The sequence below is a fragment of the Orcinus orca genome, chromosome 10 (assembly GCF_937001465.1).
Source record: "Orcinus orca chromosome 10, mOrcOrc1.1, whole genome shotgun sequence".
Taxonomy (NCBI): domain Eukaryota; kingdom Metazoa; phylum Chordata; class Mammalia; order Artiodactyla; family Delphinidae; genus Orcinus; species Orcinus orca.
Window position 1 is genome coordinate 3758024 of NC_064568.1, and position 27543 is coordinate 3785566.

A 27543-nucleotide genomic window follows, 5' to 3' on the forward strand; every position below is an offset into this window, starting at 1 on the left:
ATGTGTCCTGGGCCTCACAGGCCACTGTCACTGCAGCTGTAGAATATGCGTAGAGGGCAGCCACCCAGTTTGCTCCTTACTGTGACATTCCAGAAGGAAGCTGTCTTCCTTTGTAAGCTCAGGATTGAGAGGTGATCAAAGCCTCCAGCTCTGCCACCCCGTTCCACACGCAGCTCCACTCCATGGGTCCCCACTCCTGTGCAAAAGGTGGAAATCAGGCCAGGGCCAGTCTCAAAGGGGTATGGGGACCTTCCCAGTTCTTCCTAAAAACATTACCTATAAGGATGAGGGGTTGGGGTAGGGACAGATACTTTGGGGACAGGGAAATGGAATGGGAGTCTGGGGAGCTGGGGAGGGGCTGTAGAGAGCCTGGTGAGTGAGAGGCAAGTGGCTAGAAAATATGTTGGTCTCCTTCCCTGCAGAGAAGCCGAAAGGGTCTCGTGGAAAGGGAGGAATATCTTCTACCCATGATCTTACGCAACTACAGGGCAAAGATGCCCCCTCATCTATGTCTACCCCCAAAGGGGTTGCTCAGATCCCAAGTTCCCACCATCCGCACCCTCCAGGTGCTCAGACTTCCACTCCCACCCCTCACCAACCTCCTGCCCATCATCTTCACTTGGACCGGCATTCTCAGGAATGGAAGGCACCCAAGAAGGCCATCAAGTTGCATTACACCTTCTATGATGGGTCCTTCTTCGTTTAGTATCCTTTTATTTGGTGCTTCCCTTTCTCCCCAGCAGCTCAGCCCAGAGAACTCCAGGCTTTGACAAAGCCAGAGTGTTTCCTTTGGCTTTTCATTTGGTCAGAGAAGTCTGGTGACGGGTCCTCTGGGATATTAAGAGTTTGTTCAGGTCAGAGAAGAAGTACCAAGAGTCAAGCCTCAAATTCAGTCCTGATCAACCAGTACGTACTGAACCCGACTATCTGTGATTACGTGTCAGTGCGGGCTGGGGGTGCAGCAGCAGTTCCTGCCTTCGAGGCTGTCCCAGGTGGGAAGAGATTGGAGACACAGAACAATTCATCTCTAGCCGAGAGAAGGTGATAGGAGACCCTCCATCCTGGGGTGGGGGGTCTTTGTCCTTCTGTCCCAGGCTCAATGGGTAAGTACTGTGGTTCTTGCATACTTTGCCCCCAAGATCCCTGTATTTGGAGTCTAACCCGCACTGCACATACCCCACCTGGCACATGCTCGGGTTGATCTGCAGCTGAGGTCTGGCGGTATTCATGAGAATGTGGGCAGCTGGGTCCCAACCTCGGGGTGTGTGAGTGGCACAAGGGGACACATTTTCTCGTTGAGAATCTGGTGAAAGCTATAGACCCTCTTCCCAGAAATATGAACTGATACACATGCATGTAAAACATTTCCTGTGATTGCAGGGGGTCTGCAGACCTTCAAAGCTTGTCCATGCACCAAGAACCCTAGACTGAGGAAAACTAAGATTTCTAACATGCAGGGTAAAGGCTGAGAGTTATGCATATTTTAGCATGAATGGAGTCAGGTTGCTTTCTTCATTCACAGATGTTTATCGAGTATTAAATGCAATGATTAATGGAATGGAGTGAATGTACCACTTTACCTTAGAGGGAGGTGGCTCTCTGAGCCGTCTCAACAGGCGGCTCGGCAGGCCTTTCTGGCCATGGCCTCCCTCGCTTCCTTTGGCCTCCTCTCCACTGAACTGGGAATTCAGAATTGCAGTGCCTGTCAAAGGAGTCCTATGGTTTCTCTGACCATAAATGAGTGCATTCATTACCCTCTGCTCAGCCCTGCTTCCAGGGCACCTTGTGCATTGAACTCAACACACACCTTCCCAGGCAGCTGCTGCTCACAGGGGTCATGGGGCTCCCTCTCCCCGCTTTTCTTCCTCAACACTGCATTGAATGGGACCATCACCCTGAACTCGTGAAGCTGTGTCCGTGAATTAGGTTGCTATTGGCAGGACCAGAGAGGGGTGGACAAGTGTAGATCAGGGGATCAAGGTACTGCAGACCAGCCTGCTGGGATCCATGTTCCCTTCCCTGCCACAGAATCCCAAGGACCCCCTGCTGGGACCACCCGAGACCTCAGGCCATCGATGCTGGTGCGCTTGACTCAGACCCCAGTGATCTTGGTCATTAATGTATTTCTGCTGTGGGAGTCCCAAGAGGCCTGGATTCTAGGCCCAGTTCTTCTTGGTGACCCTGCATAAGCCATTCCATCTCTCTGGGCCTCACTTCTCTCCATTATAAGGTGAGAAAGTTGGACCCAGTGATCTTGAAGGACAGCATCTGCGTTACTGTGATCAAATGGCCAAAACACACGTGCAGGTGTTGGATCCCTCTGGATTAGAGAAAATGTTTGGGAGACACTTCCCTCCCTCATGGGTTCCACAGAACCCTGGACTTGGCAGCTAATTCTGTCTTCACGGAGACTGCTGGGCAAAACTTTCAGGTAGAAGTGATGTGTCTGCCCTTGGATTGCCAAAAAGCTCCAAGCCCCAGTGGGTTTGCACTGGTCAGTGTCAGACCCCAGAACCATCCCCGGCATCGCTTTCATTTGGGCTGTCAGCATCTCCTTGGACCTCTCTCCTCAATTGCTGAGTCTCCTGTCAAACTTCCCTCAAGTCCTTTTTTCATACAAAGATACAACTCACCACATTAAAAACAAACCATAATCACCATGTGCCCAGTACTGTGCTAAGTGCTGTTCCTTTAGGGATTTGTTGAGCACTCAGAACTGCTGTGTGAGGTGCACATTTTTTTTAATATGTAAAATGCACATAACATTTACCATTTTAAGCATTTTGAAGTGTACAATTCAGTGGCATTCATAGTGTTGTACAACCATCACGACTATCTAGTTTCCAGCACTTTTTCATCACCTCAGAAGGAAACCCTGTACCTAATAAGCAGTCACTCCCCATTTCCCCTCCCCCACAGTCCCTGGCAACTGCTCATCTCCTTTCTGTCTCTATGCATTTCCCTATTCCAGACACTGCATATAAATGGAGTCACACAGTATGCGGTCTTTTTATCTGGCTTCTTTCACTTAGCATAATGTTTTCGAGGTTCTTCCATGTTGTAGTATGCATCAGTTCTCCCAGTTCCCCGACCAGGGATTGAACCCCAGCCCTTGGCAGTGGAAGCACAGAGTCCTAACCACTGGACCTCCAGGGAATTCCCTCCTTTTGTTTTTTTGATTGGGGTGAAATTCACATGACATAAAGTCAGTCCTTTTAATGTGTACAATTTAGTGGCATTTAGCACATTTACAGTGTTGTGCAACCAACTCCTCTATTGAGTTCACCCCAAAAGAAAACCCTATACCCATTAATTGGTCACTCCTCATTTCTGCCTACCCCCAGGGGCAGCCACCAATCTGTTTTTTTGTCTCTATGGATTTGCCTATTCTGCACATCTCATATAAATGGAATCTTAGAGTATGTGGCCTTTTATGCCTGGCTTCCTTCACTTAATGTTTTCAAGATTCATACATGTTGTAGCATGTGTCAGAATTTCCTTCCTTTTCGTGGCTGACTAATATTCTATTGAATGGATATACCACTTTTTAAAATCCATTCTTTCATTTATGGACATTAGATTGCTCCCACCATTTGGCTAGTATGAATAATGCTGCTATGAACATTCTTGGAGAAGTTTTTATTTGCACACTGTTTTCATTTCTTTTCGGTCTATACCTAGGAGTGGAATTACTGGGTCATATGATAATTCTATATTTAACTTATTAACTTATTATGAAAACATTCAGAATGTTTTCCAAAGTGGCTGCACCATTTTACATTCCCACCAGCAATGTGTGAGGGTTTCAATTTCTCCACATCCTTGACTATACTTGATATTTTCCAATTTTTAATTTCCAGCCATTCTAGTGGGTGTGAAGTGATACCTTGTCATGGTTTTGACTTGCATTTCCCTAATAACTAATGATTAGGAGCATTTTCATGTGCCTTCTTTGTATAATCTTCTTTGTAGAAATGTGTATTCAAGTCCTTTGCCAATTTTTTGATTAAGTTGTGAGTTCTTTTTATATTGTGGATACTAGACCCTTATCAGATATATAATTTACATATATTTTTCCTGTACTGTGAGGTGTCTTTTCATACTCTTGATAGCATCCTTTGATATACAAAAGATTTAAATTTTGATGAAGTCCAGTTTTTCTATATTTTTGGATTTTATATCTAAGAAACTATTCCTTATTCCTCTGTTTTCTTCTAAGAGCTTTATAGTTATAGCTCTTAGGTCTAGATCTCTGGTCCATTTTTCAGTTGATCTTTGCATATAGTATGAGTAAGGGTCCAACTTCATTCTTTTGCATGTGGTTCCCAAGTGTCCTAGCACTATTTGTTGAAGAGACTATTCTTTCCCTCATTGAATGGTCTTGTCGCCCTTGTTGAAAATCAATTGACCATAGATACATGGGCTTATTTTTGGACTCTTAATTCTGTTCTGTTGATATATATGTCTATTATGCCAGTACCACACTGTTTTATTATCACTTTGTAGTAAGTGTTGAAATCAATAAGTGTGGGTCCTTCATCTTTATTCTTTTCTTCAAGATTATTTTGGTTATTTGGGTACCCTTGCAATTCTGTACGAGTTTTAGGATCAAGTTTTCCATTGCTGCAAAAAAGATTGATGGGCTTGTTAGGGATTGCATTGTATTGGGTTGGCCAAAAAGACCCTAAGATGTTACAGAAAAACCCAAACAAACTTTTTGTCCAACCCAATATCTGTAGATCACTGTGGGGAGCATTGCCATTAACAATATTAATTCTTCCAATCCATGAACACCGGGAACAAATGATCTGAAATGCTATATGAGCAACAACTACAATAGAAAAGTAATAAACAAAAGGAAATGATACCGTTTACAATAACATCAAAAAGGATAAAATACTTTGGAATAAATTTAACCAAGGAGGTGTAAAACTCGTACACTGAAAACTACAAAATATTGCTGAAGTAGAGAGGACTGAAATGAATGGAAAGACATCCCATGTTCATGAAGGACAACTTATTTCTATGTGTTGGTGTTGTATCCTGCAACTTTGCTTTGCATGTTTCTAGAAATTGGTCCTTTTCAACTAGGTTACCTAACTGGTAGAGGTACAGATCTTCATATAATTCTCTTATGATCTTTTTTCATTTCTGTAAGGTCAGTAGTAATGTCTCCACTTTCATTTCTGATTTTAGGAATTTGAGTCTTCCTTTTTTTTCCCCCTCAGTCAGTGTAGCTAAAGTTTTGTTAATTTTACAGATCGTTTCAAAGAACCAGTTTCGGGTTTTGCCAGTTCTCTCTATTGTTTTTTCTGTTCTCTGTTTTGTTTTTCTTTTCTCTAATCTTTATTATTTCCTTCCTCTGCTAGCTTTAGTTTTACTTCACTGTTCTTTTTATAGTTCATTATGGTAGAAGGTTGGGTTATTGAATTGAGATCTTTCTTCTCCTTTAATATGAATATTTAAAAAATTTTATTAGTGTGTAGTTGATTTACAATGTTGTTAGTTTCTGCTGTACAGCAAAGTGAATCACTTATACATATATCCACTCATAGTTTTTTAAATTTTTAATCTTTTTATCTTTTTTTAAATTGAAGTATCGTTGATTTACTATATCCACTCTTTTTCAGATTCTTTTCCCATACAGGTCATTACAGAGTATTGAGAAGAATTCCCTGTGCTATACAGTAGGTTCTTATTAGTTATCTATTTTTTATATAGTAGTGTGTATATGTCAATCCCAATCTCCCAGTTTGTCCCTCCCCCCCTTTTCCCCCCTAGTAACATAAGTTTGTTTTCTACATCTGTGACTCTATTTCTATTCTGTAAATAAGTTCATTTGTACCATTTTTTTAGATTCCACATATAAGTGATATCATAAGATATTTGTCTTTCTCTGACTGACTTACTTCACTCAGTATGACAATCTCTAGACTGTATAAACAAATGAAATAATGCCATTTGCAGCAACATGGATTGGGCCTAGAGACTGTCATAATGTGAATATTTATAGCTGTAAATTTCTCTCTGAGTACTGCTTTCACCTGATCCCATAAGTTTTGGTATTTTGTGTTTTTGTTTTCATTTATCTTAAAGTATTTTCTGATTTCCCTTGTGATTTATTCTCTATCCATTAGTTGTTTAAAAGTGTGTGCTTAATTTCCACTGTCTGTGAATTTTCTAAATTTCCTTCTGCCAGTGATTTCTAGTTTCATTCTGTTGTCAGAGAATATACTCTTTATGGTTCCAGTTTTCTGAAATTTATTGAGACTTGTTTTGTGGCCTAACATACTGTGTAAACCAGAGAACAATCCTTGTGAACTTGAGAAGAACTTGTATTCTCCTGTTGTCAAGTGGAATGTTCTGTATATGCCTGGTAGCTCTAGTTGGTTTATACTATTGTTCAAGTCCTCTGATTTTCTGTCTAGTTTTTCTAGCCATTGTTGAAAGTAAGGTAGTGAAGTCTCTTTTATTGTAGAACTATTTCTTCCTCTAATTCTGTGCATTTTTGCTTTATATATTTTAGGGCTCTGTTGTTAGGTGTTTATATGTCTATAGTTGTTATATCTTCTTGAGGTATTGGCCCTTTTCTCAATACATAATGTCTTTCTTTGTCTCTTGTAAAAATTTTTACTAAAGTCTATTTTGTCTGATATCAATACAGCCACCTTTCTTTTGGTTACTATTTGCATGGAATATCCTTTTCCATCATTTCACTTTCAACCTAGTTGTGTCTTAGCATCTAAAGTGAGTCTCTTGTAGATAGCATATAGTTGAGTAATATATTTTGTTTTGTTTTTATCCATTTGGCAGATCTCTGCCTTTGGAGAGTTTAATCCATTTATATTTAAAGTAATTGATGATAGGGGAGGACTGAATTCTGCCATTTTGCTGTTTGTTTTCTTTCTTTTTCATGGAAAGGCATTTTAGTTTTATGTATGTATGTATGTATGGGGGCTGCATTGGGTCTTTGTTGCTGTGCACGGGCTTTCTCTAGTTGTGGCAAGTGGGGGCTACTCTTTGTTGTGGTGCATGGGCTTCTTATTATGGTGGCTTCTCTCATTGTGGAGCACAGGCTCTACGCACAAGGGCTTCAGTAGTTGTGGCCCATGGGCTCAGTAGTTGTGGCTCGCGGGCTCTCGAGCACAGGCTCAGCAGTTGTGGCACATGGGCTTAGTTGCTCCGTGGTGTGTGGGATCTTCCCGGACCAGGGATCAAACCTGTGTCCACTGCATTGGCAGGTGGATTCTTAACCACTGCACCACCAGGGTAGTCCCAAGGCATTTTATTTTAAATACAGCAGTGTGTACATGTCAATCCCAAACTCCCAGTCTATCCCTCCTCCCACCCTTCTCCGCAGTAACCATAAGTTCCTTCTCTAAGTCTGTGAGTCTATTTCTGTTTTGTAAATAAGTTCATTTCTTTCATTTTTTCTTCTTGGATACAGCATATAAGTGATATCATATGATATTTGTCTTTCCCTGTCCTACTTATTTCACTTGGTATGATAATCTCTAGGTCCATCCATGTTGCTGCAAATGACATCATTTCATTCTTTTTAATGGCTGAGTAATAGTCCATTGTATATATGTACCACATCTTTATCCATTCATCTGTCAGTGGACATTTAGGTCACTTCCATGTCTTGGCTATTGTAAACAGTGCTGCAATGAACAATTGGGGTGTGTTTATCCTTTCGAACCATGTTTTTCTCTGGGTATATGTTGAAGAGTGGGATTGCTGGATTATATGGTAGCTCTCTGATTTCCTTTTCTCCACACTTTCTAGTTATTTTCTTATTGGTTTCCCTGGTATAATGGGTTGAATAATGTCTAACAAAAATGTATGTTTACCTGGAACCTCAGGATATGACCATATTTAGAAATAGGGTCTTTGCAGATATAATTATTAAGATGCAGTTATATTGGATTAGAATGAGCCCTAATCCACTGATGTCCTTATAAGAAGAGAAAACAGACACACAGAGAGGGAAGAACACCACGTGATGACTGAGATAGACGTTAGAATGATACATCTATAAACCAAGGAATGCTAAAGATTCTTGGTAACCACTAGAAAAATAGGAAGAGGCAAGGAAGTGTTCTTCCCCAGAGCCTCCAAGAATATGGCCCTATCAGCACCTTGATTTCAGACTTCTAGACTCCAGACTGTGAGAGAATAAATTTCTGCTGTTCAAGTCACCCAGTTTGTGGTACTTAGTTACAGCAGCCTGAAGAAACTAATTACATTTGACAACGTATTAGTTTGAGTTAAGACCAACTTAGCCTCAGTAGCATGTAAGACTCTGCTCCTGTACAGCTCCATTCCTCCTCCTTTATTTTGTTGTTAACAGAAATTAACTCTTTATACATACATTGCCATTAATATAGATTTACAAGTATTGTTTTATGCATTTGTTTTCTCAAATCATATAGGAAAAAAGGAATTATAAACAAAATAATAATACTGAATTTTATATTTACTTATGTAGTTACCTTTACTGGTGTTCTTTTTTCCTTTGTCTTTGAGTTACTGTCAAGTGTTTTTTCATTTCAACTTTAAGGAATCCTTTTAGCATTTTTTGTAGGGCAGGTGTACTAGTGGTGAACTGTCTCAGCTTTAGTTTATCTGGAAAAATCTTAATTTCTCCTTCATTTTTGAAGAATAGTTTTATTCAATATAGAAGCCTTGGTTGATAGCTTTTTTTTTTTCAGCTTTTTAAATATTTCATTCCAGTGCCTCTGGCCTTCTTGGTTTCTGATGAGAACTTGGCCACTAATCTTATTAAGGATCCCTTGTACATGACAAGTCTCTTCTTTTGCTGCTTTCAAGATTCTTTCTTTGTCTTTTTGCAGTTCGATAATAACGTGGCTGTCTTTGAATTTATCCTACTTGCAGTTTGTTGATCTTCTTGAATGTATAGAGTCATATCTTTCATAAAAATCGGGGAGTTTTCAACCATTATTTCTTTCTGTCCCCTCACTTCTTCTGGGACTCCTGTTATGCATATATTGGTCTACTTGGTGGTGTCCCACAGGTCTCCTAGGTTCTGTTCATTTTTCTTCATTCTTTTTTCTTTTTGCTCCTCAGGCTGGATAATTTCAGTTGTTCTGTCTTCAAGTTCACTGATTTTTTTCTTCTCCTGCTCCAGCATAGTGCTAAATCCATCTAATGAATTTTATTTATTTTTTGGTTTAATAATTAATTAATTTATTTTTAAATTTAATAAATTAAAGTATAGTTGATTTACAATGTTGTGTTAGTTTTAGGTATACAGCACAGTGATTCAGTTATATGTGTATATGTATATTATTTTTCAGATTCTTTTCCATTATAGGTTATTACAAATTATTGAACATAGTTCCCTGTGCTATACAGTAGGTCCTTGTTGGTTATCTATTTTACGTATAGGAGTGTGTATATATTAATCCCAAACTCCTAATTTATCCCTCCCCTCACTTTTCTCCTTTGGTAACCATAAGTTTGTTTTCTATGTCTGTGGGTCTATTCCTGTTTTGTAAATGAGTTCATTTTTTTAGGGTTCCACATATAAGCAATATCATATGATATTTGTCTTTGTCTCTGACTTACCCACTTAGTATGTTAATCTCTAGGTCCTATATGTTGCTGCAAATGTCATTATCTCATTCTTTTTTATGGCTGAGTAATATTCCATTGTGTGTGTGTGTGTGTGTGTGTGTGTGTGTGTATAACACATTTTCTTTATCCATTCATCTGTTGCTGGACATGTTGGTTGCTTCCATGTCTTGGCTATCGTAAATAGTGCTGCAGTGAACATTGGGGTGCATGTATCTTTTTGAATTATAGTTTTCTCTGGATATATGCCCAGGAGTGGGATTGTAGGATCACTGAAATTCTTCCTGTCTGGGGCACTTCTGAAATTCTGGCAAAAAGGATAGTAGCTGCCCACACCATATCTATTTTAGTCAGGACCAGTGCTCCTTGCGGCCTCCTAAGTAGGAAATGAACAGGGAGACATTGTCTACTCTTCTAGATTGGTAAGAAGGGGAAGCAGCCTAACAGCATTAGAAATATCCTGGCCTCAGAGTTCAGATACTGGCTCTGCCACTTCCTGTGATGTGATGTAAGGCAGATCACTTCTCTGCACCTTGGATTCCTCATCTGTTGGGTGAATAACTTACCCTGGTTTGTCTGGGACTTTACTGGTTTTATCACTGAAAGTAATGCATCTCAGGAAACCCCTTACATGCAGGGAAACCCTACTCATCTGTGAGATGAAGGTAATAGTACCTACCACAGGGTGGTTGTGAGGAGTAGAAAGAGGATACAGGGAAGCACCCAGGGCATGGTTGGTTCCATAGTCATTTAGTTGTTACTTATGCAAAGTGCAGAAGACTGGGAATGATGTACCAAACAGCTACAACACTGACATGTAGACTTGCTTTCCATGAGGCACCTAAGAGCAGAATTCTGAGAGTTTTCTGTTAGTTCTACTTAACAATTTCTGCGAGCTATCCCTCTGGACACATCGCCGTGTGTCAGATCCCCATGTGCTGCAGAGGGAGAGCCATCACCTGCCTCTTTAATGACACACCCAGCTTCTCCTTCCTGGCCGTGTTCAATGCTGAAGGCCAGGGCTGCATTCACTACAACCTGAAGGCCTGGTGAGTCAGTTGGGGGAATCTTGGCCCCATGGAAGTATCTCTGAGGGTGACAAAGTGGGGCACCGAGGTGCAAAGTAGGAGCCCCTGGGAAAAAGATGGACCAGGCAGTGTCCAGAGATCTAGGAAGACAGTGTGGCAGGGCCAAAGCAGTGCCTGTAGGGACATAGGTGCTTTGAGGCCCTTACTTGCTGGATTCATGTCATAGCCAATGAGAAGGGAAATTCCCCAAGTCCTACTCCACTTGTTCCCGCCAGAGCACTGAGATCTTCACTGTTAGCTAGATTCATGGAAGAATTCTTTAGGGAAGAGAAGTGTTTTATACTAGGAAGCAGTGTAGGAGAGGCCATGGGTAGCACATATTCTTGGTAGCCAAACGTTGATTTTGTCTGATTTTCCTAAGGAACTGTTCTAGGAGGGATTGACTTACTTTCATGTGACGGTTGTTCCGTTTCCCATTTTGGTGCCTGAGATCTTATATGCTCAGGCTCCTGGGCTACGGGCACACGTTCCACTTCTCTCCCCCTTGGGTTAGGCCTGAGCCTCCACCATCTCCTTCAGATCTGACCTTCCCAGCAGACTCCCCAGTAGCATCAAGAGGTGTGAGGGGACATCAGACCATGTTAGGTTGGGTAAGTAGGGCCACCTGCAAGAGTCCACAGTTCCTCCACCTGGGGCAGAGTCTCAGAGCCCTGCCTGCCTATAGCCTGTAGTGATGGGGGCTTCCTTCCAGGTCCTGGAGGAAGCTCCTCATTTATGAATCTCTCCTAGCTGCCCATACGTCTTGGTGTTGGATGAAGAAGGTGGGACCGCCAACGACTACAACGGCTATGTAGTCCACAAGTGGAGCTGGACCTCCAAGACAGAGACTTTGCTCTCTCTGGAATACAAGGTAGGGGTGGGCAGCAGAGGTGGGGCTTGCCACTGGGCTGTCCAGCATTAAGAGCCAGAGGGCTACCTGTATGACAGGAGCCCTAGCCTCAAGGAGCTTGTAATATCAGAGGTTCCCACGTTGATGGGCAGTGGTCCAGGGCTGACTGAAGTGAACTTTTCACCAGCCTACAGCAACTGTTGGCTGCTGTACTGACCTTTCTTGGTAATATGCTTCCTGTTTTATTTTTATTATTAATGATATTATATTTTATAGTTAAAATGTCCTTCATTTTAGGAAGTAACTGTTACAGTAGTTGATAGTTTTATTTTTAATGCCTATGTGTGGCAATAAGAAAAGTAATTCTATGTTGGTCTCCCCAGTTTTTGTTTTTATAGTTTTACTATCTGTGAAACAAAAAAATCTGAGAGGTAAAGGAAGCTGATAGACACAAATCCTTTTTTCATTCATTTGGTTGTTCAGCTATTCATCAAAGAGTTATTAAATAATAAATGTTTAATTACTAATATTAAATAATAACTTAATACATTTAATATACTAATAAAGCAATTAAGTGTGCTTGTCACTTTACCTATGGCAGAGTTTCTCATCCCTGGAACTACTGACTTTTTGAGATGGATAATCCTTTTAATAACTGTGCATTGTAGGATATTTACCAGTATCTCCCTAGATGCCAGGAGTACCCCCTCTCCTAGCTGTGGCAACCAAAAATATCTCCAGACAGTGCCAAATGTTTTTGGGGGGCAAAAATCACCTGTTGTTGAAAATCACCAATCTAGGGGATAGAAAGATAGACAATACCCCTCAAGGAACTCAGAAATCTAGGGGAATAATAAGAATATGTGGTAGAAAAGTATAAGGGCTGTGAGAGAAGGACAAGCTCATAGGATTGGGATTCAGAGAAAGATCACAGAACATAGAATCCACCCTAGGTAAGAGTTACAGACAGAAGCACTGTTAGAGTTCATGGTAGGGCTCAAGCATCCTGTCTCATGCCCTTCCTGTTCATCCTCTATGTTGACCACTGGATTCTCATTCTTATATCTCGATTCCTGTAGACCATACCACTGCTCAGAAACATTCAATTCCTTGAACGTGTATCACCCTTCCTACCCCAATGTCCTGAAATATAATACATCTTCTCTCTCTGCCAATCCAAATTTTCCCTCCTTCAAAGCCCTACTCAGACTTCCTGTTCTCATGGCACTCCAGTCCACACCCATTTCTCTCTTCTCCCAGTGCCCACTGTCTGGATTAAAAAGTAATCCGGACTGAAATGACAAATTTCAGTCATTGTACAATTAGTCATGTAATGAAGAGGTTCTCAGTTGTGGCTGCATATCAGAATCACCCATGGGACTTTAACAAAAATATAGATCCCAGGCACAGCCCTAGAGAGATTGTGATTCAGTTGGTCTGTCATGGGTTCTGGAGTTTGTAGTTTTCACAAGTCTTTCTATTGCTTGACCAGGTCCAAGATCTCCAGTCCAGGAGTGTATTGAGTTATTGCCTTACTATTTAACTTTTTGTAGTTATATGAAAGTTTACAATCCAAAAAGATTATAAATTGGTTGCAGGCAGACACCATATGTTATATGTCAGTATGGCCAAGTGGACAGAGAACTCTGGGATGAGGGTCTGAGGAGCCACGTACTAGTGTCAGCTTTGCCAAACCCTGGGTGTGCAGCTTTCTGAAAACCACTCAGCTTCTCTGAGTCTTGGTGGCTCATCAATACAAGGTGGGTCACAAGAGCCTCCCTCCTGCCTCACACTGCTTTTGTGAGAACTAAATGAAACAGTGGTGGGGAAGGTGCTTTGACACACTAAAGTGTTTCAGCAGTGTGTCTTAGTTCATTGTTCTGTTCCCTAGAGCTGCATACAGAAATGCACAACAGGGGCTGGTACAGTCAGGAGTGGCCTGGAACACAAGTGGCCTTGAGTTGTAACATGAGTGTGTGTGCATATTATTCTCATAGATACAGATAAGAAGGAGGGAGAGCATTCTGGATAGAGGAATATCATCTGTAAAGGCTTGGAGTTGGGACTCATGGTGGCATCGTTAAAAGTTCACAAGTGCTTCTCATGAAAGAAAAGTAGGGAAGAGCTGTATGTGTCAGGGGGGTGGAGGTGAGAGGCACTGGATGTCATGCTGAGGAGTTTGCATGCTGTCTTGGAGGCTGCAGTGGCAAGTTTGTTTCTGCCCAGATATTTATCGTTCCCAGCATTTTCATTCCTCTCTGAAAATCCAGTTTCCCTCCAGTATCATTTCTCTTCATCCTGAAAAACTTCCTTTAGCATTTCTTGAAATGGAGATCTTCTGGCAACAAATTCTGTTTTCTTTCATGTGAAAAATGTCTTTATGAAAGAATATTTTTGCCAGATATGGAATTCTGGTTGACGTTTTTTTCTATCAGCATTTTAAAGATGTTCCACTGTCTCTGTCCTCCATAGTTTCTGATGAGAAGTTTGTAGTTATTCAAATCATTGTTCATTTTCTCTCATTCCTTTCAAGATTTTCTCTTTTAGTTTTCTAAGTTTGACTATGATGTGTCTGCATGTGGTTGTCTTCATATAAATTCTGTTTGGGGTTTACTGAGCTACTTTAATCTGTAAATTCACATCCTTCAACAAATTTTGGGGAGTCTTCTGCTGTTGTTTTAGGGGAAGAATGCACTCCAGTCTCCTTCCTTTTCTTCTGAGACTCCAATTACATGTATTTTAGACCTTTTATGTTGTCCCAAAGGTCCCTGAGTCTCTGTTCTTTTTGTTGTTTTTCAATATTTTTCTGTTTACTTTTCAGATTGGATAATTTACATGGATCTATCTCCAAATTCACTGACTTTATTCTGTCATTTCCATTCTGCTGTTATGCTAATCCTGTGATGTTTAAAAATTCCAGATATTTATTTTCAACTCTATGATTTCTGTTTAGTTGTTTTTTATATTTTTTGTTTCTCTGCTGAGATTTCCTAATTTTTCTTTCATTACAAATATATTTTCCTTTGCCTCATTGAGCATAGTTAAGTTAGCTGCTATAAAGCCTTGTCTGGTAATTTCAACATCTGGGACATATCAGACAGGATTGGTTATTTGTTGCCTTGAGAACAGCTCACACTTCACTGGCTCTTCACATGTTGAGTTATTTTGGATTGCTGACATTGTGGATGTTATGTTTTAGAGTCTCTGAGTTCTGATGTATTTCTCTGAAGAGTGTTGATTTTTTTTGTTTTAATAGGCAATGGGCTTGTTTAGACTCATAATGCAAACTTTGTCTCACCCGCAGTGGGCAGCAGCTCAAATCTCAGTTCAGTTTTCTGTTTCCCTGGAAGTAAACTGCCTTGAGTTTTCACTGCTCACACATGGTTCAGGGATCAGCCAAAGCTGTGGACTGTTTAATCATAGCATTTGGGACTCTACTTCTCTGTCCCTTCTGTAATTCTCTCCTTACTTTTCTGTGACTGTAGTTGACCCCAGGTTTTGTCCTTTGGTTCTTTGGGCCAGAAAGAACTCATCCCATGTTGATCCTTTTAAGTTTTGACTCTTCGAAATCTGCCTGCTTTTGCTTATTCTTCTGAGCCTTTGAGTAGTTGTTTTTTGTATTTTTTCCAAGTTCTGTGGGAGGATCAGCCTGTTAGGACCTGACTCAGCTATAGTGGGAGTATAACCAGCTGGTTAGTTTTTAAGCTGAGGGCTGCTATGCTCCATCCAGCATTTATGTGGAAGGTTGACTGGAGAGGGAAAGATCAGCAGATGGGGCTAGTAGAAAGACTAGTTAAGGAGTTACTAGCCAGACTTGACATGATGGAGGGTATTAGTAATATTTTTTAAAGGGGCCATTTCAGTAAAATAAATCAGTGGCATTCAGAAATGGGCTGTAGGGGATAAATGAGAGGAGGAGGGAATTATAGATGACTCCACATGGAGTGTGTGTGTCTGGGTGGAAACAAAGCAGTTTCTGAGAGGCTCAGAGACCCATATGGTTTTTGATGTGCTAATTGGGCTCAGTGGACATCTCTCTCTGGACAGGGATCCTCACCTAGAACGAGAGATTGGGGATGATATGCACGTCATATACATGTGGCTCACGAACTCCCAGGAAGATGAGCAGTGGCTGAGTTCACAGAGCACCATCGTTGGGACATTGGGAAGAGGAAGAGAAACTACCCAGGGGCCAAGATAATTAAAAACAGCTCTACCAAGCTAAGCCCTTTGCTTATTTTATCTGTGAAATCTGCTTAGTGCCCCAGAGAAAGATTCTGTTATTGTCCCCCGGCTCAGAGAAGCTAAGCAACCTGCCTCAAGTGTCCAACCACAGTGCTTGAGCTCCCAGCCACAGCTCACAGCTCTGTTCTACAGTCTCTAGAAGGAGAACTGGAGCAGGTAGTGTCTCTCTTAAGTGAGAGTGATCTACAAGTTTGAAGATGTCACACACTTGGCAGGAAGATGGTCATGGATCAGATGTTTTCAGAGTGTGGAAGGGGACTAGCATCCAGGCTGCAGAGAATGAGGAAGGGGCTGGATGGTGAGGAAATTGAGTGTGGACCTTTGGACCAGCAAGTGGAATCCTAGAAGGAAATGGGAGGAGTGAAGATGGAGAGCACTTTCTTAGTTCCGAGGAGTTCTGGGGCACGTGTAGGTCAGGGGCTGTAGAGCTACAGATGCCCAGGCCCTGGTGGGGCCACTGTGCATAAATAACTCTCTGCACACCTGAACCATCCAGGGCCTTACGTGCACGTTGCTCTGCCACATCCTGACAATATCTGCTCGTCTTTGGTGTGGGCCTTTGTGATTTAGAAAGCCACTTCCATAATCTTTATCTTATTTGAACCTAACACGAGCATTTTGACTCTGATATTGAAGATTGGGAGCTTCAGGGAGGCCCAGTGGCTTGCTAACCAGAGGCAGACCTGGGACTCACTCCAGGCCACAGAGTTCTTAGTAAGGAGTGAGTTGCTATAAGGGCAACTCACCCTCCCTGTGTTCTTCTCTGGGACTGCTACCTAGGAAATCCCACCATTTTGGAAGTGATGAAAAAGGGTGGCCCCTCCTCAGGGGAGGAGTGGTGACACATTTGGTGACTGCAGGAGAGGGAAATGAGCATGTGTGGCACGGCCCTGGCTAGGTTCCCTTTTGCCATCTGCCCACCCACCTGCAGAGGGGTGAGGTCTGGTCCCCCTGCCAAGGTAGCTCTGCGTGCTTTCCTAGTCAGACCTGGTGCCTGGGTGGACCCAGCATCAGATTCAGGGACAGTGTTGGCTTCTGACTCCTATCCAACTCTACCAGAGCCAAAGCTGACTCGCCTGTTGGATCCCTGTGTCTCCTTCACAGTTGGTTACAGGTTTGGGTTGGAAAGGGAAAGGGCAGGGGTAAAGAACCATCATTATTTTTTCTGCTTATCCCTCAAAGAAAAATTGGAATTCTTATGTGTTCTCCCTGAAAACAGGATTCTAGCATAATAACCAGAAAGATCTTACAGCTCTCTTAGGCCCAAGCCAAGAGGGGTTTTGTGTTTTGTGGTTTTCTGTTGTCCCCCCCTACCCGGTCAGGAACGGGTAGGTGGGACAACAGAAGCAGGGATCCACTGAGTCCTGGTTTCTTCATCCACAGGTGAATGAGCAAATGAAGCTGATGGTGCTAGGACAGGATTCTATCATGGCCACCTTTACTTCCCTGAATGAGACAGTAACACTCCCCATATCGGCCAACAGCTGTCCACATGGGACATCGCACAATAAACGGGTAAGGCACACAGACCAGTCACCCAGGCCTGACCCCGGAGTGTTTTAACATGGATTGTCACTTTGGAATGCCTTTGTTCTTCCTGCCTCCCCTACCCATACAAGGCCCCACCTCTTTACCTGTCTAATGGACTTGTACTCATCGTTCACTGTCTGACTTTAGTACCACCTTCTCTGTGAAACTTCTATCAAGAGTCTTTCAGGGGCTTCCCTGGTGGCGCAGTGGTTGAGAGTCTGCCTGCCAATGCAGGGAACACGGGTTCGTGCCGCGGTCTGGGAAGATCCCACATGCCGCGGAGCGGCTGGGCCCGTGAGCCATGGCCGCTGAGCCTGCGCGTCCGGAGCCTGTGCTCTGCAATGGGAGAGGCCACAACAGTGAGAGGCCCACGTACCGCAAAAAAAAAAGAAACTGTATTGGCTCAATAAACTGAAAAGTCAGTCTGTAGATAGGCAGCATCAGGCATGGCTGGATCCAGGCCCTCAAAGGATTTCATCAGATCTTCCCATCTCCTGGCTCTGCCTTCCTCTTCGTTGGCTCTGTTTCCAAGGAGTTTCTCTTATTATGGTGACAAGATGGTCATTAGCCTCTCCAGGCTTATTGTTCTACCAGCTTTGGTCTCCCCAGGAAAAAGAGGAGTTCTCTTTGCTAAGCACTTCAGTAGAGGTGCCAACACCAACATCATTGGCTCCATCTACTTCCTGCACCTGAAATGTTCTCTGTGGTGAGGTATGTGTGTTGCTCTTACTAGCCAGGCTCGAGTAGTCATGTCCATCCCAGGAGCCGAGGGGTGTGATCAGCCCCAGGTATACCACTCGGGCAAATGGTTAGGCAGGAGTGTGTTCCATAAAGGAAAATCACGGTGCTGTTACCAGAAAAGGGAGATATGATGCCGGATAGAGTAACTGCCCATGTATTGATGACCCTCTCCACCACCCCCTTTCCCATCCCAGGTAGAGTCTGCCTGTCCCCTTGCTCAGCCCTCCCAGCAGTGACTCACCTCCATTCCAACACTGCTTTATTTACAAGCCAGCCTTCTCTACCAAAGTGGGAATTCCCTGTGATTCCTACAGGTACTGTTGCCCTGAAGCACAGGGACTGCTTCAAATGAAGCACTTGCTAAGGGGGTAGGTGAGCCAATGTTGGAGTCTGGAAACTCAGTTCTTCATTCACTGGGTCTTTGTGGATCCTACTGTGTGCCTGGTCCAGAGTCAACATTGTGGAAAGAGATGGAGAGGATGAGGGGACAAAGTCCCTGATCCCTGAGGAGTTTATAGTCTGGAAGAGAATAGTTGACATTCACCATGAGACTGGGGTGGCCATGGGCTCCTTGGTGGCACTGACCGCTGGCATTACACACAGGGGATTGGCTCACTCAAGAAGCCTCCTTGGAGTGGGAGCCGGGGGGACCACACCTCCCAGTCTTCCCGGGGCCAGTCCCGGTTTACGCCTATCAGCCCAGGAGTTATTAGTAGCATCCCTCTTAGAAGTGTCCCAGTTTGGCTGATAAATTATAGTCACTCTGAAGGAGGCGTTTGCACTGTGAGGGCATTTGCCACCACATGCCAACAGGCTCGCAGGGCTGACAGAGCCCATAGGAGCAGCCAGCCCCACGTCTCCCCTTTACATGGGGACACGCGAGGCTGGCATTTGTTGGAGACCCATGTTATCTAAACAAGACACAGAGAACACCTGTGTTTTTCCTGGAGGGAAGCGTTGCACCTGTTTTTTTCACTGCTCTTACATTTCAGCAGCGTTTCAACTTCATTAGTTCATTAGCTAATTCAATAAACATGTATTAGTGGGCTTCCCTGGTGGCGCAGTGGTCGAGAGTCCGTCCGCCTGCCGATGCAGGGGACACGGGTTCGTGCCCCGGTCCAGGAAGATCCCACACGCCGCGGAGCAGCTGGGCCCGTGAGCCATGGCCGCTGAGGCTGCGCGTCCAGAGCCTGGGCTCTGGAACGGGAGAGGCCACAACAGCGAGAGGCCCGCGTACCGCAAAAAAAACCCCCCAAAAACATGTATTAGCACCTGCCATGTGCCGGATTGGCTGCTGGGGATGTCGAAGTGAAAGAAGCCTCACTCCCTCTAGTCTCTGAAATACTTTCACTCTAATGGAAGGGGCAAAAGCATCAACACAGGTTTGTGATCCAGCTTGACTGGTGTGGTGTGTGGGAGAGAGGGGCGCTGTGGGAGCTGGTGGGTTCGTTAAAGGGATCTCATTGAGCACCCAGGAAACTCAGACACCAGTGACTTCAGCCTACATTCCTCATGCCAAAGAGCAAAACAACGCCAGGATTTTGAGTCCATCAGGGCTGAGATGACTGCTGATTGATGAGTCCATTCCGTCAATTTGTATGACAATGAGTCCATTCTGTCAATTTGTATTTTAAAAAATGTGCATTTACTTATCAAAGGCAATAGATAATAGAAAAATTTTTGTTCACATAAAATTGCAGTAATGCTTTGTTTTTCTGGCAACCTCTTGTCTGGTAATCTCTGAAATTTGGAACATGGCTAAGAACCAGGACGTAAGCAGTTGAAGGCCCCCATGAACAGCTGAGAGAAATCACTCTAAGTTCCATGTACCGAACATGTCCTCTTGGCCTAGGAAAGCCCCTCAGTCATTAACATCTTATGTTTTCTTAGCTAAATGCAGCCTTAGAGAGCTAGAATCAGAGGTCCAGAGCTGTGCAGTCCAATATGGTAGCCAGGAGTCACAAATGGCTCTTGAGCACTTGAAATGTGACAATTCCAGGCTGAGATGGGCTGGAAGTGAACGCACACGCTGCACTTCAAAGACTTAGTGTGAAAAGAGAATGTAGCATTTCTTATTGATCATTTATTTTGATTACATGTTGCAATAATCATATTTTTGATGTATTGGGTTAGATAAATATGTTATTAGAATTAATTTCATCTTCTGAGAATGTTTTTATCTATTTATTTATTTTTGGCTGCGTTGGGGCTTTGTTGCTGCGCTCAGGCTTTCTCTAGTTGTGGTGAGCGGGGGCTACACTTTGTTGCAGTGCACGAGCTTCTCATTGCAGTGGCTTCCCTTGCTGTGGAGCACTGGCTCTAGGCGCGCGGGCTTCAGTAGCTGTGGCTCACGGACTCTAGAGTGCAGGCTCAGTAGTTGTGGCTCACGGGCTCTAGAGTGCAGGCTCAGTAGTTTCTGTGTGCGGGCTTAGTTGTTCCACGACATGTGGGATCTTGCCAGACCAGGGCTCAAACCCGTGTCCCCTACATTGACAGGCGGATTCTTAACCACTGCGCCACCAGGGAAGTTCCCTGAGAATGTTTTTTTGTTTGTTTGTTTGTTTCTTTTTTTGCGGTACGTGGGCCTCTCACTGTTGTGGCCTCTCCCGTTGCGGAGCACAGGCTCCGGACGCACAGGCTCAGCGGCCGTGGCTCACGGGCCCAGCCGCTCCACGGCATGTGGGATCTTCCCAGACTGGGGCATGAACCCATGTCCCCTGCATCGGCAGGCGGACTCTGAACCGCTGCGCCACCAGGGAAGCCTGAGAATGTTTTTAATGTGGCTTCAGGAATGTTCAAAGCCACACATGCAGTTCGCATTATATTTTTAGTGAACAGTGGGGATCTAAAGGTGGAATCCTCATTAAGGGAAGCTTGCAGAGGCTGACAGTGCGGAAGGAGGCTGGAAGTTATCTATTAAAAAGAACATTGTAACTCAAAAAGCATAACCATCTTGGAGACATCTAGCGTAGGGATAAACAGACAAATACATTAAAACAGCTTCTGAAAACCACCGCATTCTAGAGGATAGTTGTTGATGTTGACCAAGGAGACTGACTTGCCCCAGAGCATCCTCGTCTTAACCTCTTCTGTTTGAGAGAGCAGGGTGGTGTACTGTATATTACAACCTTCTGACTAGATAAACAACAACAAATGAAGACTTATTGTGGGTAACAGGATTTCCAAATGTTGACCCTAGCTTCCAGGTTAAACATCTTGGAATATTTTTATGTGAAATCTCGAGGCTGGCAGAGAGCCTCAGCTAGGAGGTGGCCTCAGGCCTTCCCTTTCCTTGCTGGGCCTCAGTTTCCCAATTTGTATAGTGATGTGTAAAGGCCCACCCAGCTATCCCACACTTCTCTCCTGGGACTTTAAAAATCCATTCAACTGCAATCGTGTGTGTGTGTGTGTGTGTGTGTGTGTGTGTGTGTGTGTGTGTGTTTGGAGCTGGCTGTCACCCACTCATCAGCAAACCTGTGGCCATCTAGGAAAGCTGAGGGGTGGGAGTAGGGTGGTTTCTTCCCTCACACTCCCTGTCAGTGGAAAACTTGTTAAACCCATCACCCTGGAAGGAACCACCCATCAGAGCGATAGGCAGAATGGCAGTCCCAGCTTTTATAGCCCTGCGGCCAGGCTCCTCACTAAATTTTCTATCAAGACAGCGCTTTGGAAGCAAGGAAATGCCTCAATTTAAATGCTTTATTAGCCCAGTGCTGCCTCAGATCCTTTTGGGAAGCAAGACTGGGTATAAATTATAAATAAATAAATAAAATTAGCCCAGAGGCAGAGGTTGGGGCCAACAAACAGAAGGATGGTTGAGGCTTTGCTATTAATTGGAGCATCGTTTACAGAAGCCCTGCCTACAGGACAAAGAGGGATATGTGGCTGACTTTATCGCTCTTCAGAAAGTCTGTCCACCACTCACCCTGCTCTCTCCACCTGAGGCTTCAATTCTGCAGAGGAAAAATTATTTCACACCTCCTCTGTGTGAAGTGGGAGATATAGACTGCATGGACCCTGCCTTCAGGGCTGACGAAGTTTAGGGATAAAGAAAGTAAAAAGTGACCAGAACCCAGGGCAAGAAGGACAGGAATGAGCAGATGTGCAAGCTCAATGTGGGGAGTGATTGCTGGTAGCTTAGCAAGTCTGTAACGCCTTCCTGAAGAAAAAGTCACACCCTGATTGCCATTAACTTCAGAATCTGAACCTAGTTCCGCCCCGGCAGAGGCAGAGGTTGAACTGCAGGGCGGCCTCACTGTCCCATAGGAGCTCCGGAGCCAGTGTGGCCCTTCGGAGTAATCCTGAACTGAGGCCGGAGGCCTGGGCCTTGGTGCCCATGGGAACCAGTCAATCTGTGTAACCCTGGCCTAGGGGAGTCTCTCAGCAGAGAGTGGCCAGCAGGGTGAAGAGGGTTCTGTGGGTCGTGCGATAGAGGGAGACAGGCAGCAAACGTCCAGAGAGGCGTTTGTCCATCCAGTTATTCATAGCGCAACAAGCATTAATTGAGTGCCTTCTGTGTGATGGGCACTTGGACACAAAGGAGACCAAAACCCGATCCTTGTCCTCTAGGAGCTCAGAGTCTGGCTGGGGAGACAGGCTCCCACGCAACTGATCACTTCACAAAGGGCTAACCTCTGTCTTCAGGCTGCATAGAGAAAGTGGTGAGGGTCCAAGGCAAGGAACAGTTCTGCCCAGTGCAACCAACCTCCCTGGGGGGGGACGTTTGAGGTGGGTTGGGTCAGTGTGTGGGGATTCACTGGGCTGAGGGGAGAGAGGTGGGTCCCAGGCAGGAGCGGCACATCCTCTAAGCCAGGGCTTAGCCTTGTGGTCACTGGGCTGGGCAGACGGCTCCTGGCGGGGCAGGTGACAATGCCCTTCCCCTCGGCCTTTCCCCAGATGACCCGCAGAATCAGCAGCATGGATGAAAAGATGTCTAAGATGAGTCGGGCCCTGGCAGAGATCAAGAGGCGGTTTCAGAAGACAGCGTCCCAGTTCATGAACTCCGTCCTGCTGGCGGCAGGTAAGGAGACTATATAGTACGATTATAAATCTTACTACCTAGCGTTATAAATATTTCTTTGTTTTCCCATCCCCGCCCCGCACTCCTGCTTGGAGTTCCCAGAGGCAGGGAACTCCTGTATGGGGTCATCTTTATGACCAATGCCCAACATTTAGTAGATGTTTGGTAAGTGAATGAAGAAATGAGAGGCCCTTGGCCAGTCTAGCAGAGAAAGCAAAAGAAAAATAAAACAAAGAACATAGATGGAAATGACTTAAGTTTGGAGGCACAGGGAACAACATGGATGCATAGTGTACCCAGCCTCTACATTGAGTGCATAGTGTACCCAGCCTCTACATTGAGTGCTATAAAGGACACAAAGCTGAATGAAACACAGGCCCGTGGGGGAGGATGGATCAAAGCTGGGTCTTGACAGATGGCCAGAACTGAGATTGATTTGTTCTTCCATTCAGCTAGCACTTACTGATCCACTAGCTGCACTAGGGTGGGAGCACTGGGCCAGACAACGGGAGGCAGCAGACTGCGAGAGTAATGGCCTGGAGGGGGAGCTGTGCAGTCTCACAGCAGGGCATGGCGGCCAGGCCACGCCGGGGAGTGACACCAGTGTCTTCTGTTCAGAGGCTTGTTCACCGTAGAATATCCGGTAAAGGAAGAGGCAGAAATCATTCGGACCAGATTAAGGTCCGGGCCCTATCCTGAGCACGCCACCAAGCTGAGTTTATACTCAGGAGAAATCCTTTTATTACGATCTCAGTCAGCCCGACCCGAATCCTCAATTGGAGAGTCTTCGAAGGAGGAGCCTGTGTTGGCTCCTGTGAGCACCACTCGGAAGAAACCCATCAAGGTCCAGGCCAAGGCCACAGTCACACCCAGGTGGGCTTGGGCCTTCACTTCTTCCAGCTTCTGTGTGTCAGATGCTGAGATGGGTAGTAAACACGCGATGGTGAACAAAACAGATGAGGCCCCTCCCTCTTGGAGTTGAAATTTTAGGGGTGGGGAAAGATAGAAGATAAACATGTGAAGAGCTGAACTATTTTAGTTAGGGATAAGGCTGGGAAGAAAGCAGACCGGGGACATGGGTTAGAGCCGAGGCTGGCAAACTGTGGTCAGGGGCCAAATCTGGCCCCACTGCCTGCCTTTTTTATGCGTGAGCTAAAAGTCGTTTTTATGTTTTTATTTTTTAAAATAAATTTATTTATTTATTTTTGGCTGCATTGGGTCTTCATTGCTGTGCGTGGGCTTTCTCTGGTTGCTGCGAGCGGGGGCTACTCTTCATTGTGGTGAGCGGGCTTCTCATTGTGGTGGCTTCTCTTGTTGCGGAGCATGGGCTCTAGGCGCGCAGGCTTCATTAGTTGTGGCACGTGGGCTCAGTAGTCGTGGTTCACGGGCTTTAGAGCGCAGGCTCAGTAGTTGTGGCTCATGGGCTTTAGAGCACAGGCTCAGTAGTTGTGGCTTGCAGGCTCTAGAACGCAGGCTCAGTAGTTGTGTCGCATGGGCTTAGTTGCTCCGTGGCATGCGGGATCTTCCCGGACCAGGGCTCGGACCTGTGTCCGCTGCATTGGCAGGCAGATTCTTAACCACTGCACCACCAGGGAAGCCCATTTTTACATGTTTAAATGCTTGGGAGGAAGAAAATCAAAAGACAGGTTTTTCGTGACATGTGAAATGATATGAAATTCAAATTCAGGATCCATAAGTAATGTTTCGATGGGGCACAACCATGCCCACTCGTTTACATGTTGTCTGTAGCTGCTTTCCTGCTAAGATGGAAATTTTGAGTCATTGTGACCAAGACCACCTGGCCTGCAAAGACTAGAGTTTTTACTGTCTGGCCCTTTGTAGAAAATGCTGACTGACCCCAGGCATGGAGAGTGACTGGAAAGTGGGGTGGGATGTGGTACACTCGGTAGACAGTCGGGGAAGCAGTTCTGAAGAGATATTTTAATGGAGGGCTGAAGGATTAGAAATAGGCACAAAGAAGGATCAGGAAGGATCATCAGGCAGAGGACAGAACAAGTACAAATACCTTGAGATAAGAACAAGTTTGGTATGTGTGAGGAAAAGTGAGAAGACCAGTGTGGAGCATTGTGAGGAAGGGGGAAGAGGGATGCAAATTGAGGACAGAAAGGTAGGCAGGAGCTGGATCAGGTAGCCTTGTGAGTGTTATAGAGGAAGCCGTTCTGTACCTGCAAGGCAGGAAGTGACATCATGTGATTCATGAGGTTTTTAGAAAACTGAAAAAAATGATAAGATATATATCTCTTGTGTTTTAACTTAAAAAATTTATAAAATATAGAAAATGAACAAATCCTAAGTTTATATAGCTCAATGTGTATCACAAATTGAACATACCCTATAGGCCCCAAGAAACAGAGCATTATCTGCTCCTTAGACATTCTCTTTTGTCCCCTCCCTATCAATAATCCCACCCTCCTTCCCAACAGGATGATTTCTCACATCATAGATTTATATATTTTTAAACTATTTAAATAGAACTATTCAGTATGTATTCTTTGATGTCTGGCCTCTCTTGCTCAAGGTTACAATGTGAGATTTATCCATGTTGCTGCGTGTGGCGGAACCACTGCTCATTTTCACTGCTATGTAATAAACTATTGTAAGACTAAACTAAAAATTTTTTGCATTCTAATGTTGATGGATATTTGGGTTGGTTACAATTTTGGTAATGACAAATTGTGCTGGTTTTTGTATATGTCCTTATTTCTGGTTGGGATATGCCTGGATGAGAAATTGCTGTCATAGAGTATGTGTATGTTATGCTAGATCCTGTAGTTCTGGTGAGACTCCGTTTTCCAAATGGTGGTTTCAAGTTCCACTCCCACCAGCAGTGTATGAGCATTCCAGTTGCTCCACATCCTCACAGTGCTTGATATTGTCCATCGTTTAAATTACAGCCATTCTATAATGATGAAATGTTTTTTAATTTGCATTGCCCTGGTGACTACAGAGGTTGAGCACCTTTTCGATTGTTCATTGACATTTTTGGATATTCTCTTTTGCGAAGTGCCTGTTGAGTCCTCTTGTCCATTTTTCTACAGGTTGTTTGTCTTTTCTTGATTTATATTTTGGAGTTCTTTATTGTGGATACAAGACTTTTGTCAGTTATACATGTTACAAATGATTCTCCCACTTCTACTCTGGCAGTGGTATCTATTGATGCACAGAAGTTGCTAAGTTTAATGTCCAGTTTTCAGTCTTTTTGTTTGTAATTAGTTATTTGTAACCTATTTAAGAACTTTCTGTACTCAGACAACATGATGGTATTCTCCAAAGTTGCCTTCTGTTAGTTTTTTCTTTTAACTTTTGCATTTATATCCATCCTCCACCTGCAAATGATTTCTGTGTATGACATGACGTAGGGGCCAAGTTTTATTTTCCCCCATGTATATACTGAACTGATCCAGCATCACCTATTGAGACGATTGTAATTTTCCCTCAGCTCTTTGGTGCAAACTCTGCCATGAATCAAAGGGCTCTATATGTTTAAATCAAGGGTCGTTTTTCTGGAGTCCCTATTTTGTTCCCTATTTGTTAAAACTTTTACCAACACTTAACAGTCTAGTTGTTTTTTTTTTTTTGTGTGGTACGCGGGCCTCTCACTGTTGCGGCCTCTTCCGTTGTGGAGCACAGGCTCCGGACGCGCAGGCTCAGCAGCCATGGCTCACGGGCCCAGCCACTCCGCGGCATGTGGGATCTTCCCGGACCGGGGCACGAACCCGTGTCCCTGCATCGGCAGGTGGACTCTCAACCACTGCGCCACCAGGGAAGCCCTGTTATAGCTTTTTTAAAAAAAACTTTTAAAAATATTTATTTATTAATTTAGGCTGCACAAGGTCTTAGTTGCAGCATGCAGGATCTTTAATTGTGGCATGCAGACTTTCTTAGTTGCAGCATGTGGACTCTTAGTTGTGGCATGTGGACTGTTAGTTGTGGCATGCATGTGAGATCTGGTTCCCCGGGCCCCCTGCATTGGGAATGTGGAGTCTTACCACTGGACCACCAGGAAAGACCCAGTTATTATAGCTTTATAATGAATATTGACATACAGCAGAGTAAGTACTCAGTCTTTGTGTGCTAAGCTGTTTTGCTATTCTTAGCCCTTTACATTTCCATATAATTTTAGAATCATCCTGTAGATTTAAAACATTGTCCTGGGATTTCAATTTGATTGTTAATGTCTTTGTAATATTGGAGTATTTCAGTCCATGAATATGGTATATCTGTTTGTTTATGTTTTCTCTAATCTCTCCATAATATTTTGTGATTTTCAGCATAGAGGTCTTATATGTCTTTCATTAGATTTATTCTATGATATTTTATAGTTTTGGTGCTCTTATAAATTATGTTTTAATTTAATTTTTCTATTTGTTGCTGGTTATAGAAAGGCAATTGATTTTGTTTCAGTTGAATTTATTTTTAAATTAATTACAGTAAACATTACTCTTTTTTGTGTAAAAGTCTATGAGTTTTGA

The 27543-nt window shown here is 43.9% G+C and overlaps 1 protein-coding gene across 1 annotated transcript in view; it reads left to right on the plus strand.

The window, feature by feature from the left end:
- The window catches only part of C10H3orf20 (chromosome 10 C3orf20 homolog), a 45362-nt gene extending 18730 nt beyond the window's left edge, over positions 1–26632 (plus strand). The window contains 8 exon segments of the mRNA XM_049715732.1: positions 423–466; positions 469–525; positions 528–705; positions 10494–10646; positions 11415–11535; positions 17143–17274; positions 22927–23050; positions 23671–26632. Of these exon segments, the coding sequence (XP_049571689.1) occupies positions 423–466; positions 469–525; positions 528–705; positions 10494–10646; positions 11415–11535; positions 17143–17274; positions 22927–23050; positions 23671–24032 (1171 nt within the window). The 3' untranslated portion in view covers positions 24033–26632.
- Positions 26633–27543: the final 911 nt, after the last annotated feature.